Below are 16192 nucleotides of genomic sequence, written 5' to 3' on the forward strand. Positions count from 1 at the left end.
CCGCTCAGTTTAATTAGTCAAAAAAAGGAGGTGGCTGCAAAATTCATGAACCATGAGGAGGAAAAGGAAAAAAACCCGGTAATTAAATATTTTCAACTGAAAGATCAGCCTAAAGATTACTTCAAAGAAAACAGCTAACAAAGCCACTTTTCTGAGAGTTTTTGTGCAAATATAAATTCCTTTTAATTATAAGAGCATTTTTTTTTAAAAGAACACAATGACCAACCATGTCTTTATCCATCCTCATGGACATCTCCACAGACTGGTCTCTCCTGCAGGCTCACAATGGCTTTCTGGACACAGAAGGGCCCAGAATTCATTATAGTTATACTTCTAGGACGTGGCATATTTGCCAAGGTCCCACGAAACAAAAGGCCAAGGGACAACCAAACACGTAAGGTGTCATGAATTCACATTCAAGGGTGGGGGTTGGGGGGTGAGCGCCTAGATTAGTGAAAGACAAGACTGAATTACACACTGTTTCTTTTAAAATATATGGTTTTGCTATTTCTAAACATATACAGCAACCAGACTAACGAAACGCTGTCTGTCTGAGGTCGTTAGGGGACTTGTTTTCAATAGATAGGGAGGACTTATAAACAGCACATCAGTGAGTCTGTATAAATGAAAGCCGGAATGCGTGATGCCACGTGAAAACACCTTCTGTTTAAGTCTTGATTGCTATCATTTGCTATTAATTTCTTTGTAAGCTCTTAGATAATAAAAAGGAGACTGCCACTTAGCCTCCATGCCAATTCCCATGAATTCCAAAGCAACTGAGCACAAGTTAACCAGGTATGACTTGCTGTGGTCTGATTCCAGTACAGTGAAACCTCCTGCGGGCTGTTCATTAAAACAGCTGACACAAAGGCTGCCCATCATCCTTACAGTGTCTGTTTATCCCAAAGTCTGGATAAAGGTAACTCCAGGTCGAAATTAGGTTTGGAGAGGGTCTGGTGTTATTACGTTGGTATTCAGAAGATGTGGGAACCACCGTGATTAAATCTCAACTGGAGGACGAGTTAGAGGGTAGGAAACACACTGAAAACCTTTTTCCAACCTCCTACCCTTACTGACAAGCAACAAGGAATCAGTTTTTTTTTTTTTAATTTTAAATTTGGGTTTCTTGGATGTTCCACAATCCTAGAAAGTACAATCGATTAATTAGAGTGTAGACTGTGTGTGGAACCCGTAAGAAGCACTGAGGTTGAGCATGCGAATGAGAGGGCCCCTCCTCCCGCCTGAGTCAATGATATAAGGGCTGTGGGGACGGAGAAGGACAGAAACAGAACACAAGGACACAAGGCAACTGAAAATATTTCACTTTCCATCTAATGGCCTTAATTCATTAGTTAGGTCATAAATTTACACTATGAAATATCTCCACTGACTTAACAGCACTTGGGGTTTCTCAGTCACCTTTTTGTACTCATAATGCTTGACACTCGGTCAATAATATCTATGTCAAGGGATTGATCCCCCAACGGGAAAAGCTGGTATACTGCATATACAAATTCCAGATATGCCAGGGCTGACCTCCAGCGAGATGATGACAAAGATATGTACTTGTTCCGCTGAGCCTGAAAGACTCCACTCATCAGTTAAATAAATAAACCATCAGATCTGGCGACAATATACAGGCGACAGAAGCACAAGTTACTAATTTGCTGCTGTCACGTGATACTGGTTTCCGGATAGTGAATACGTCTCCACTAATGAAGAACCTGACATCAGTGGCTTAAGCTTTGTGTGCTGGTCTCCAATCCCTCCAAGGCCAGTGTATCTACAGAGGAGGAGAAATGGGATCTTTCAAATCTCCCAACTTTGTCCAGTCCCCTAGAGCTCTTTTAGGGTCACAACTCCATCCCCAGCTTATATTCCAGAAGCAGACATCCTAACATTTCTACCACCACCAACCCAACCCCACTCCCCCCAACCCTGCCCCATACTTGTGGAATGTGCTGCTCATCTCAATTCCCAAGCTCACCTTAGGCCCAGAGTCTACCTTCTCTGCTTCTGTTAAAATGGGACACAGGAAGCTCCCAGAGGAAGACACTGTGACTTGGACATCCAGGTGGCTCCTGCTGGTCAATAATCCTTTTGTTCATTTCACTAATTTCCTAGCGCCCCCTACCTGGTGCCCCCACCCAAGCAACTGTTCAGGACAGTCTCCTTCCCACTCCCCTTCTTGGCACAAACCCTCACCTCCCCTTCATAAGAACATCAGCTGATGCGAGATTCAGAATTTCCTATGAGCCCCTCCTCCTCTTCCATAAAACAAACCTTTCAACCCAGGCTCTTAATCCCATCTCTTTCCACTCCTATGAATTTTACTCAGACGTTTCTTTCCAATCTCCTGTGGCCTTAATCTCACACCTTCACAAATGCTCAGATCTTGTGTCTTAAAAATGCCTTCAACTGATCATGTAGACACTTGCTTCTGTCTGGTTTCTCACCTCAGTTCTACCAATAAAGACCTAGCATTAGTGGCTACTATCTACCCCCTTAAGGGCACGTCATTTGGATTCTAAGGCTATTCCTCTACAGAGCTGTTCTCTTAAAAAGATCACCTCTCTCACTTGTTGCCAAACATAACAGCTTTCCCCGATCTTGCTGCCTCCTGACTGCCGGGCTACGTTTAAACTCCCTGGTGAAGACCCCTTCTCCTTGGGCCTCCAGATTCTCTTCCTTCTCCCTGACTGTCCTTCTTCTACTTCCTGCCTGTAACTTCGAGCAGCCTTGGTGCTCTTTTCCGTGATTCTCTGCCTTTCCCTCAGTCTGCGAAAGGAGGAAAGCACATTTGTCCCCAAGACTGTCACTGCCTCTTCAGGGTCCAGTTCTCGCTCCCACTAAATTCAACTACCTCTCGAGAGGTCTCATCTCACCCAAACAACATGCAATAAACCAGGAGCCAGCAAACTTCCAGAAGGCGCCAGATAGTAAATATTGAAGGCTCTGTGGGCCACACGTGGCCTCTGTCACATATTCTTCTTTGTTGTGGCTTATTTAAGAGGTAACAACTGGTCTTAGCTCACAGGCTGTATAAAAACAGGCCGCAGGCCCACATGCCACAGTTTGCCAACCCTTGTTTTAAACCAAACCTATCTTCTCCACAGACCAGCTCCTCTGCCCTTCTACCCCACAGATTCTGTCTCAGCAGATGACACCATCAGGCTTCTAGTCACCTGGGTGCCAACTGGCATGCTGTCTTTGCTTTATTCATTGCTTACTCTGCATAAATCTAGTCCATATTACCAAATCCTAGGGATCCTTCAAAACATTAAGGATAGCCAGCCCTTCCTCTGCAGTCCCAATACCTCCATGTCTGACATGGTGTGACTGTGGACACGGTGATCTCTAACAGGCTCCCAACTCCTGCAGCCCCATTCTTGGACGCCATCCCACATACCACACTACTGGATTAATCTTCCTGTCAGCATAGGCCCTTCTCGCCTCAAAGGCCTTCCCTGGTTTCCGAGGGCCTCAGGAATTGCTGCCAGAGCTGACCTGGAAGTTCGGGCTCCTCAGCTGGATCAGACAACTGGACACCTGCATCTGCCTGCTTTCACCATGAAATGCTTGGTCAGGGAATCTGTAACTCCCACTTTCTTACCTAAATCAAACCTGTTATGAATTGTAATGTAGAATGAGTTATTAACAAAAAACAACTTTCAAAGCAATATACTAAAAATCATTACAAAGCCAAATTCAACAAGAGCTTTTCTGGTTGGACCCTTTAAACCCCAGTCTTCTGAGAGGTCTTTAAAGATGAATGCTAATTTGCAAAATTAGTTCCTGCCAACTTGATCTCTAGAGGGTTCCTTGCCTGGTGTCATCATGAGACTATTGCTAGCTTTGCAGCCACTGCTGCTCTAAGCTTCGGAAACGTTCGCCCTAGCGGCTGAGGTTGCTCATTAATTAATGCTTGTTCCAAGGTGAGGCTGCTATATCCAGTCCAGCTAAAAGTTCTTTGAACTATGGAGGAAGAAAGCTACTACAGCGTGGTTTTGGCTCCTCCGTTCTTGCTCTACATAAATTGTAAAACAGAACTGTTGCTTAGCTTCCTCTTTTCCTGATTTTGGACAACCAGGTATACTTTTATTTAGAACTGAGTAACCTTAAAACTCTAGTGCTTATGAATTGTTTGGGTAAGTACTTGGGGTCCAAGTTCACTCAACAGGCGAATTTATCAACCTCAGTTCCTCTAGAAGCTACCAAAATGATGGTTAGCAAAGCCCTAATTTCACAGCTCAACATATACAGAAACTGATCTGAAAGTCAGGGGACGTGGCTTCCAGTCTTAGCAGGTGTACAACCTGAGGCACGTCACCTTACCTCCTAGGGCGTCAATTTCCTCTCTGCTAAATGAAAGAGCTGAACCAGAAGATATCTAAGGTCTCTGCCAAGACTAAAATTCAGTGACCCTAGGAATTACAGCCAACAATATGGAAAACCATAAATTTAAAGCTAAGATTTATATTTCCTCCAAAAGCTCAAACCGCATCTTCTGGGAGCCTCCCTGGCTTCTTCTGGCTAACATTATCTCCCTCCTCTCTGCTCTGTGTATGGTTCTCAAATAGGAAGCACCCATTCTGCCTTGAACTAAAATATCGATGCACAAGTCTAGTCCTCCCCAGGAGACTGAGAGCTTCCTGAGGGCTGGGATGGGGTCCTGTTCATCTCTCCGTGCACACTGCACAGAGTGGTCCTCGCACCTATTTACCAGATTCACAGCTGAATTCCTCTGTGACTTTCCACACCCTCCATATTCTAGCTCTGCTCCCATTATACAGTCAACTGTACTCTTCTGCTGTTTTCCTCCCTTTGCTCCTACTGGCTTGTGCTCCTCCCTAGTCCAAAAACCTGCCGACTCTTAGTCATTCCCACGTCTTGGCTCCCCACAGGCATCGTCCAGCCCTCTCCCTCACCAAATCCTATCCATCCTTTAAGGCTTTGGGACAGCTGTATCTCCTCCATAAACTCTTCCAGGTGGCTCCAGGCTTCACTGAATGGCCACAGTATTTTCAGTATGAAGAATGGAGTTTCTGAATAGAGAGGTCAAACCTGAGAGGACAGGAATGAAAGACCAAGAGGCAACAGATGCCACAGGAGTTCAGGAAACTAAGAGTGGCCATTGTTTTGGTACTTAATATACCAACATGGCAAAGAGAAGGAAGCCAATGCTGAGGGCCCGCTATGGGCCAGGCACTGCACATTTCCCTCTCAAAAACCCTTGGAGGCAGGTACCGTCACTTGCATTTAACTGTGAAGAATCTGAGAGTCAGAGAGGGGAACCCATCCAAGGTCACTGCTGATAAGCAGACAAGGAAGGAAGGGAACTGAGCCCACACGGCCACGTTAATACATGCATTTACACACTGCGAGCAAGAGGCTGAACACGAAGCTGGCATTGTATAGAGTTAACTTCTTTGAACTAACAACTTTTTGGAATCATATATCGAATGTGCCTGTCTTCTCCACCCCACTTCTCCATGGCCGTGGGATGGTGCTGAGACAATGACACACCGCTGAGACTGAGACCTTGCCAGGGCCCTGTCACCTGCCTATGTGTCCCTAATGAACTCTGTCTCCTCCACTCCCCACACTTAAACCTGCTGCTCATTCTCTCCTTCCTGAAACTTTCCTTTTCTTCGGCTCTGTGTCACCAATTCTCCTGGTTTTCCTCTCCCTTCTCTGTCTGTGCTTCTCACTTAAAGTCGAGAGCGTCTCAGGCTCCTTCCTCAGCCCTCTTATCACGCTGGCTCCTCGCTGACAGTTCTCATCTGCTCTGACAACTTCAAGTCCCATCTCTACGTTGCTAAGTCCATGCACATTTACACTGGGCTGTGTGCTTGCATTCCCAAAAGTGGCACCCCCAGGCTCACCTCCAGATTCTTACACGTGCTGTTCCCTAGGCCTGGAACACTTTTATCCCTCGGACTTTGTCTGACTCACCCTACTCATCCTTCACTCAGGTCTTAGCTTAGCTGTTACCTTCCCCTTCTCAGAGCACCTAACCCACCACTTTGGAATCACCGGCTTCTAGACTGTCAGCTCTGAGAGCAGGGACTGTGTCTGTCATGTTGACTGGTCTTTCCCAGGCTTAGCACAGAGCAGAGTCTAAATAAATCTGTGCTGAATAACGGACAGATGAGAGCGCTCAGATTCACACCTCCCAGACACCTCTCGTCAGCTGTAGATCTGCATATCTGACTGCGTAACGGTCACCCCTGTGAGGGGGATGTCTGTTCTACAAGCAGCTCAAACTCAGCACGTCCGGAAAGGAACATGGCTTCCTCCCCTACCCCAGCCCTCTCGATTTGTTCTTCTTCCTTTACCTCCCACTACACTGAAAAGCACTGCCCTCCATTTTACTCCACTGCCCAAGCAGGAAATCTGGAAGTTGTGCTTGTGTGAGAGAACTGCTCTCACCTCGGTCCGCCTCACTTCAGCCCTGCTATGGCCACCTCGGCTCAGGCCCAGCGTTTCTCACTGGCACTCCTGTAGGACGTTCCCAGTTGGGCTACCTGCCTCTAGTCTGTTCTTCCGTCCCACTCCCCCAAAGTGAAACTGGAGTGAACTTGTCATCTGTGGCTCCCGAGAGCTGTTGACAAAGGCATACCAAGTCCTCCAGGTGACCTGTGCCTGTCTCGGGAGCTTTCCCCCTACCTTGCCTGCCTGCCTGCCTGCCTGAGCACCCTGGAGTTTCTGGGCCTCCTGAGCCTGCCTGTCCCTGAGTGTTGCAGGATTGCTTCCTTTCTCTGGAATGCCCCTGCCCCTCCCACCACCTGACAACTGCCACCAGTTCTTCAGGGCTTGGTTTCTGAGGGAATCTAGTTCCTTCATTCTGAGGGAAACCTCAGTTGGTTTCCTCGGCCTCAGCTCAGGGCTTCTTTTTGTGCATTCACAGTACCGCACGCATGCCTGAAGTACAACAGGGTCATACGGAGGGGACTGACTGTTTTCTCACAGGTCTGTATTCCCCGCAGCTTGTAAACCCCTTGTCTTATTCATCTTCAGGCCCCCAGCCCAAGCACAGTACCAAGGACAGCACGGAGAGTCAGAGATCTGAACACATAAATGACCTTTCAGATGTGACAGAGGCCAGCTTTAGAATTTGGAACTCATGGGGGAGGTTCATGTCTTGTCAGGAGATCCTGAGGGGGAACGAGGAGAGCAAAACACTGGCCCTGCCCTATTTCAGCTGCTTCTGGGCACAGCGTTCATCATAAAGGAAGAAAGAAATCCCCAGATCCACTCACCTCTCACTGACAGCAAGGTTCTGTTGCTTTAAAAAACCCAGAAGAGTGTTGAGGACCCAACTAGTCACTTTTTTTGGCTCTGCCCTAGTTTCTTTCATCACATTTTGGAAGAACTCCAGTAGGCCAACTTCATTCTGTAAAGAAAAAAAAATTATATAAAGCCTCCAGAAAACGAAAGATCAGCACTCTGAAGGCAAATGTGAAACTGTCACCTTTGCCTCCTCTGACACATCTACTCGCACTTTCCTAAACATGGAGACATCACCAGGAAATTCTGATCACTTTCGGTAAATAGCAAATATTCTACTTCTTCTACTACTGTCACTGTGCATTCATATAGCATTTTCTCAAAGGAATGAACATACTTCAGAGAGCCCTGACTTGTGGACCAGAGGATGATGAAATTCACCATCCCCCAAACTCGCCTGCCCTCTCAGTGTCAGCTTTGTGTACCCTACAACCTTCATCCTGAGCTGCATCCCGTATCCTCAGGCCCATGATGTTGGTCTGAATTGACTGTCCTGTCTCTTCCTATCCTCTGCTGGAAGTCCTAGTGCTTGCTAGAATAAGAAGGTGAGAAAAGAAGCAAATCAAGAAGGAACAAACAGAACATTCTACCTCAGAACGTCAAAAGTGGATTGTAACTGTGTTCATCTTCATATCATCCCAAGAGGTGAGAAAAATGGTTTTCAAAATGAGGAAGGACACACGCGCATGTGACCCACTTAGACCACATAACCTTTTGAGCCAAGCCTGGCACAGCTGACCGGCCTCTCGTCTTGCTCCAGGAACACAATTAGCCGGGTTGGCTCATCAAGGAGACTTATTTGAAGACAACTGCATTGTTTCTCTCCCTCTGGACCATCAGCCTTGTGAATCAGGAGCCATGCTGTCCTGTTCACTCTATAACTAGAGCTAAGTCAGTGCTGGGCCATGATACTGCTTGGTAAGTAAGCATCAATGGATGGAATCGACATCTCCTATCTCCATGGGTATCTTTTTAAAATCACATGTTAATGCTCATTCTTTATCATACCACATTCACCTTTAAATATTAGAATTGCCACAACTATGGAGAAGAGTAACCTCAAGGCACTCATCAAGTTATGCACTATGACTCACTGCCAGCTCAGATCGATTTGGCAAAACCAAGAAATTTGGCTAAGTTCATCCATCGTTTTTCAGTAAGAAATATAAACACATGTTCCACTCACATAGGGGCAGCTGAAGTTTCCAAATGCAGAGGAACCACTGCATATTTTAAATAGTAGATTTCCCCTACCTGCTCAAATCAAACCAAACCATGCTTTCCTTGAAATATTCCTTTTTAACTTTATACTGCAGGTAAGGCCCACAACCTTACCCCTTTCAGGGAACCTTCATTAACTACAAGAACTTTCTGGAAAAATAAGATACTGGGAGGAAGCAAGACATACTAACAAAAGTGCTCTGAAAGTTTAGCAATTGTAGATGCTGTAATATACACACAGGCACACAGCTGCTACAGTAGAAACTCCATAATAAAAAAAAATCTATATGCTCTTTGTAACATAAATTCTCTGGTGACAAGCCTACTGAATAATCCCATAATCACCTCCCGAATCTCTTTTCAAGCCAATGCTATTATTCTGCTCATGCTAAACCAGGGCAAAGGTCACCTCAGCAGCCAAAGCCTGACTACAGATAAAGGCAAATCCATGCAGCATGAAGAGGGAGCTCTGCTTAACTTAAGGAGAAGTATTCAAACTCCCAGGATGGTACACAAACCACTGGGGAAGTAGAAAACCGCTATCCGGCCCAAATCAGATGGGCAGAATTCCCTTTGTTCTAACCCAGACAGGCTGGCCTGCTGGTGAAAAGAGCTGTCAGGAGGAGAACTCTGTGCTTTGCCAAGGAAAGGTTTTTCTAAATTCTCCTAGAAATACTGCACTTGAACTCCCAGGCTTGGCTGAGTTGCTGGGACGTGATGAATATCTATTCCTCTACCCCTGGGTGGTTTTTTTATTGGATGGATAACATGGCAAGTCAGATTTCTGTTTGTCTTTTCGTGTCAGTGCTGTGATGAAGCCTCTCCGAGCTGGAACTGTGCTTCACTAGGGGATATACAGGCTTTCAGCACACAGTCTGAAGCAGACATGAAAACCTGCTGCTGGGATGGGGTGAGCTTCAGGCAGCGGGGCTGACAGAGGCTGAGCCACTGCTGCCCAGAGAATGATGGATCAATAAAGAGTCACACATGGGCTGCCTGCTCTGGCTCTTCAGATCAGAAGCCCGCTTTTCAGAAAAAAACACATAGCATTCTAGATAAGGTCTTAGTTTTTCTATGAGATTGGCAAATGCTAATAAGCTTGGCACCAATCTCAGAAGTCTCTGGTGAACATGGCAGTGCAGCCATCTGATTTTCCCAGGAAAACTGTGGGCCAGCAATTCCCTTACATAAAAACCTATTAACAGCAACGCAGAAAGGCCACTGCATTAGGTCACCCTTAATGTCCTTCTCAAAGGCAACGAGCAAGCACTCGACTCAGCACTGATCTACCCTACATGAGAGGGAGCTGAAACTTCAGCCACACCATGCGTCAAGTCTCCTAGCCAAGTGTGACTCTAAATGTTCCTTCAGAGACGGCTAAAGCAGCAGGGACAACTGGTCCTGTCTCTTGTCTAATACCAGACAGTGTTACAGCTCTATGACCAGGAAGCATCTTTTTCACATTTTAATCAAATTTCCCCAAGCATTCAATTAGACCCACAGCCGATGCCAGCTCAGCCTCTTGGACACTAACAGGAACCCTCCTTTGCCAATGGATCTGTCAGTTGGTCAACGCCAGTGTGAGGCAAGGCAGAGGGATCACCTCGCCTTCAGCACCTGCTCTGGGAAGGAACCCCAATTTACCCCGCGTCGGGCCCTGGAAGCAATGTGCCACAAAGTTGTCTTTTGAGTTCTACCTTCAGATAGGATAAAATGTCAGAAGACTATCCATTGGACTAGGATGAAGGCTGATTTCTCAACTGCCATTCTTGTTCTGTCTAAGTCACACACCCTGTGAAGCTGATGATAGGGCAGAAATGTGGCTGGGCTATATTTAGAAGTAGAACGACACCTGATAGAGACAGCTGCCCAGTGGCAGACTTAGAGAAGAAAAAGCCCACAAAGTACAAGTTGAAGAACAGCTGGTTATGTGGCAGGGAGTGACCTGGCAGCTACAGGGACCCTAGCTTAGCAATCCTGGGCTCGCTCTCGAGTTCAAGAGTATTTCCTGGACACCAGCTAGACACGGAGATCAGCAGCCAGCCCTGCGGGGAGCCGCACATGGCTGCTGCTGAAAATGATATTAATGATAACAGTTTTAACAGCAACAATAATTAAGTGCCAGTCACTGTTCTAAGTAGGTTCTCTATATTAACTGATTTAATTCTAATAACGACCTTATGAGCTAGGTACTACTAGAACTTTTACAGCTGAGGACACTGAGCACTAAGTGCTTGAGGTCACACAGTAAGAAAGGAGCAGAGCCGGGATCTGAACTCTGCAGGCTGTTCTCTTAACCTCCATGTTATGCTGCCTCTGATGAATGAATGTCACATCCCCGCCTTCCTGGGGGCTGAATCTGAGCACTTACTAGGGCCAGGCACAATATCAAGCAACTAGCTCACGAAAAAAGCACTTTTGCACCACTTTCATTATTTTATTTGAGAACTGCCAGCTGTTCAAAGGTTCTTAACATATTAAAAATGTTGCAAAGGCCCTCAGCAATTAGCGTAGAAATTAGAAGGAGAAAATAGCCAAGTTCACTTTCTGCCTTTGCCAATGTACACCTAAACCATGTGGCACTCTCCACTGTGACATGACACACATCTGTTCCCAGATCAGGGAGGAAAACAGTGGCACATCCCCTGCCCTGGGCTTCCTGGGGATGGGAGGGCAGCCAGAGGCCCCCTGGGCCTCTCTTCTGCATCCCCTCCACACCCTCTCCTCAGAGAAATTACAGTGAGTACACCCAAACCAAGACACTGCCCAATCCTGAAGTACTTTCTGACATTACACAGTAAATCCCATTATCACTCACATAGTTTTGGAACTAAGCATAGGTATTTTATTGCATTCTAACTCGTCTGCCATGGGTAACTTTATACCTAACTGGGCAGGTCATGCCAGTGGTGGGAATAGCTGACAGAAAAGGGGACTCTGCATCTGAGGACTGAATGACAGTGGCTTCAACCGGGTAAGGCTCTCATGTGGCATGAGCATGATGAGTCATTTTGAGGAGGTACCAGCTGGAATTGCATCCATCCCGTGGTAGGGGTGCCAGGGTGAGCAGCCACTGAACATTGCTACAGACCCTGTAAGAAGGCCCAGTATCTGCATATCGATCGGGACTCTGATGTTCTCTTGTTATTCCTGTGAATTTGGTCATTCTTACATGGTAAGAAAAACAGAACACAGACCCAATAACTTTGTGAAAAGCAGCCCTGAAAATAACACCAAATGCTAGTGTTGGGATGGAAATTAGGTAAGGAGGCCCTGAGAGAGTGGTGGTTCTAAGGCAGAAAGCAGAAGTTATGGTTAGATTAAGGATTGGAACATTCAGTAGGGTGGTGACTTGGATCTATGATATGAATGAGTCGAATGAGTCCTCCCTCTGCTTTTCATGGAAACAAGAATTGGTTGTGGAAATCTTTCATCGAGCGAGCAAAAAAAATGACTCATCCAGAGAAATCTTCAGGGGGAAAAACACCAGGTAGTTAATTGATGGTGTGAGGCTGGCATAGGAAACATCACTCTTCACTTGAGTACGTCCAGAGGAAGCCAGAATCCTGAACAATCATTGCAACTTTCAAGACTGTGGTGCTCCGTAGAAGCCCTGAAACTGACTCAGAAACACCAAGGGTACGCTCTCCAGTCTGTCTCAAGGAATACACAACTAGAGAGGTCTATAGTCCTATTTGGTGCCCACAATTTCCACCTCTGGGTCATGTTCCCAGCAGTGCTTGAGAGCCCCTAAAATCTGAGCAAAACTCTGGTCCCAACAATTTCACTTGTGCTCTGCTCCCAGCCAAGCCAGGAAGTATAAGCCTCTGAGTTCAACTCAGGGTACCAGTTCCATTCAGGGAGGGTTCCCACCTATAGCTGGCTTAGACGAACGTGAAAATGAGTTTACATTCTCTGAGACGCATTAACTCCAGGAGAGATGTTGAGGGAAACCAACTTGGGAATAATACTTTCCCTTGGATAATCAAAATCCAAATAATTCAGGTAATGAAAGTTGACAGCAGACAGGCATAATTAGAAGACTCTATCTGCAAGAATGGGACATAACAAGTTCGCTGTCAAGAAATCAATTCTGATTCTAATAGCATCTCCATGTGCCCGAAGCCACTGTCGTCAAACGGTCCCACACGGAGGGAACCTGTGTTACTCAACAGCAGCTCTCTGTTAACTGTCCCAAAAAGGAAATCATCCACAAACAGGAAATCAGGCTTCAGGATGCATTAGGGACAGAGCCCCTGCGAGTCCCCCAGGCTGGCCACGCAGGACTTCACTCCTCCCTGCACGTTTGCCCCAAAGGGCTGGTCCCTGAGGGTAAGACGGCTCTGAGCCCAGAGGATCTTCATCTCTGAAGGCCCCTCATCACTTGCATCTGAAATAAATGAACTGTTGGTTTTGAAGGAGTAAAGTCAGAAGATGCATCTTTTTATTCAACTTCACCAGAACAAAATATTGGTTCTTTTTCCAGTGCATAGACTAACCGTGAAAGCACCCTTAAGCTGGCAAGCACTGGGTGCAATTTTGTAAAATGAAAAGTAAAATCAATTTCGAAAATTGCATGGAGCTGAACTATGGTGAGTGACAATGTTGACCAAACGAATTTTCCTCCAGCAGTAGTCAGAAGATGAGTAGTCTGCTCCCCAGTAATGTGGGCAGTCTAAACCCAGTCAATATGGTTTCAGATGCTTTTTAAAACTATTAGCTTTAAAGTAGTACTACCTATGGGATAGATAGATATTTATGATGGGAAATGATTTTATAAGCAATTCATCCAGAAAGAAAACCAAGTCATTTCAAGCTTACTAGAGACAAAAAGCAAAATTCTCGGAAAACAATCCACTTAACAACCAACCACAGCCATGATCTTTTCTGCTTCTCTGTCCCTTGGAGACACCTTAACCTGTTCCACGATGTCGGAAACAAAGGATTATGACTTTAAATGGGAAATAACCAGCTTGGGAAAATGAAGTTGTTCAAATAAGACCACACAGCTTGAGGCTGCATACAAAGACAGACAGACAGACACATACGGCAGCAAAGGTCATTGATATGGAGGGTCACAATCATGTTTTCCTACAGTCTCAGTGTGGCCGTGCTGGATTTTCCTTAAAATTCTGCCTGCTGTGGCTCTTGATGTGTCAACAGCTCTTTGGTGCCACTGTTCTCCCTGGCAGCATAATCTTGGGAGTCTGCTTGCCTGTATTGAGATTTTTCTAGATTCAGTGAAGATCCTGCTGTGTCTATCATCTTTGGGGTAAATGGGTCATTACCCTCCTCTTTCATCTGGGGAGGGTAACAGTGCCAGTAACCTTTGCAGAGCGCTCCCAGTTCCTAAGAGTCAGAGGTGAGATCTGGAATCAAGAGTGTGTCTCTTACTCAGTGTTTTAACCCATCAGCCCATTGGGCTACTCATTAGAGTTAAAAGCAATGTGGAAAAGATAACGCTCTCCCATTTGACACCAGCACAGGGCCTTGTGGAGAGTATGGCAGGCCCTAAAGAAATACTAAATTGGGGAATGCTATACCATTCCTCCACTGAAATCTCCCAGGACAGATGCAATTGAAATCTTTCTGTCTATTCAGAGTCACCCTGTAAACTCACATGCGTTCCTTACCTAGTGCCTACCATGTGCCGAGTGCCTGACAGGAGGCACCAGGCAAAATCATCCCACAAAACCCACGAACCCACACCCCCTGCCCTAGGAAGAGACTCTTCTCAATGATTCAGTCACAAGGAGCCAACTACCTAAGGCAGAAAGTTTAAGAAACAAAATAAATAAAGCTACAGAGGGGAGCTTACATTTCTCTGACTTAAATCTCCTACTTGGAAAATGAACATAATTTCTGCTTTTCATTGAAGTTGACTGATTTTCACCAAATTTAGTAGACAGCACTTGGTGTTTATTTAAAGAGCAGTCTGGCATCTTAAAAACCAAGAGGGATGGTCAAAGTCTTAAACGAACTAGACAGAGGACTGTGCTTCATGAAGCATTAGTGGGACTATACAAAGCACTAATATTAACAAAATTACAAATCACATTCTCTCTATTAAGTGACCCAAAGCCGTAACGAACTTGAAACGTTGCTCCTATTTGGCACTGCGGCACACGATCCATGCAGGCGGGCAGCAGAGATTAGAAATGAAGAGCACGGGCCCTGACGTCGGCCTGGTTTAAACCTGGCTCACCCACAGGCTCAGCGCAGTTAATTAAAGTCTTAGACTCAACCACAGAGGTTGTTTGCTCACCTGCAAGATGGGGAGAGCAACAATACCTACCTCAGAGGGCTCCTGTGACGACAGATTAAAAAGGGTCCCCCGAACTCCAACCCGCAGAGCATGCTGTTAGTGAGCAGCGTCTGTCATGAGCTGCTCAGGAAAGAGACTACAATTCACTTGCATTCCCTGAGTCAGGGAAGGCAGAGTTTAGGAAGAGATGCCCCACAGACATCACCCTGGGATTATTTGCTAGGAAATATGCACATGATACAAACTTGATCATTCTAATAATTACTCTAGGATATACTGACTCAGAGACGGACCCACTATGCTATCAGAATCTCTAATTTTTCAGACTCCTAATACCTGCATCTCAGCTTCCATATTTCTATTCCTTAATCCTTACAACTGAGGTCAGAAATCAAGGCAATTTGACATAAGATAGGGAAGCAAGGTTAGCTAAACAGGTTGAAGTTCCACGTGGGGCAAGATACTTTTTATGTGGCCAGAGGAAAAAATAGTAATACAGGTTTTCTGCTGAGAGGGTATTATCAGAATGGTTTAAGAGAGAAAATCAGAATACAGATTTGATTTAATGTCCTAATGAAACCAGTTCGGTAAACAGGAGTCAGAGACACCAAGTGACTCGCATCTGGTCATGGTATATGGTGTGGTTGCAGCGGCCATCCAGGTCTTCTCGCCCAGAGATCAATGACACGGGGATCAGTCTATGATTTTCTGGGTTGTCAGGAGTGCTATGTATCTGACCTTTGGAAACAGGATGCTTTCATCAAGAAAATTCCTTCCCCCAGGACTCTCACGAGTACTGGAATAGTATCCTACGAGCTCACTCATGCGTCCATCCATTCACTGAACAAATATTCACTGTGCCTACTATGTGCCAGATGCTAAGATAGAATATTATAGAGTTAGAATATAATATTAGAGTTCCGTAAATATCAAGGATAAATTAACAATAGATAATTCAGTGCTTACCACACAATAAAATGACAAGACAAATTAAAGACTGGAGTTAAAATCTGATGTTTTTTATTATTTGTGGGTAAGGCATGTGTGTGGGGGCGGGTAGGTGCTTAATGCTTAATTTAATAAGCAATCCAAAGGCAGGGAGCAGGGAGCTGAAGCTCTGCAAAGCACACCTCCACTGCTGCTATTTATTTAATGAATACTCCTGGGCACTCTTTAAATTGGAAGATGGTTCATTAGATTTGTGCATCTGCCCTTCTCAGCAATCTGTTGTGTTTCTGATGAAGGCAGGGAAAAATACGAACATATCATTTTCGAGTATGTTATGAGTATCTCAGCTTCCAATGATTACAAAGTCATAGAGACAGCTCAGGATGCCTAATTTCAGAAAAACAATTTGAATCGTTCTTTTTTCCACTCTTATCAAGTTCTCTTCTCACTTATCTTGGAAATTTCAAG

General features: G+C 45.4%; 1 protein-coding gene across 3 annotated transcripts in view; it reads right to left on the reverse strand.

Moving 5' to 3' along the window:
• The window catches only part of GATB (glutamyl-tRNA amidotransferase subunit B), a 76367-nt gene that overhangs the window by 11329 nt on the left and 48846 nt on the right, over positions 1-16192 (reverse strand). For all 3 annotated transcript variants that reach the window (XM_014853554.3, XM_070504909.1, XM_044767113.2), the window contains one exon: positions 7263-7396. In XM_014853554.3, the coding sequence (XP_014709040.3) occupies positions 7263-7396 (134 nt within the window). The remainder of the gene's footprint in view (positions 1-7262; positions 7397-16192) is intronic.

The sequence above is a fragment of the Equus asinus genome, chromosome 3, assembly GCF_041296235.1.
Source record: "Equus asinus isolate D_3611 breed Donkey chromosome 3, EquAss-T2T_v2, whole genome shotgun sequence".
Taxonomy (NCBI): Eukaryota; Metazoa; Chordata; class Mammalia; order Perissodactyla; family Equidae; genus Equus; species Equus asinus.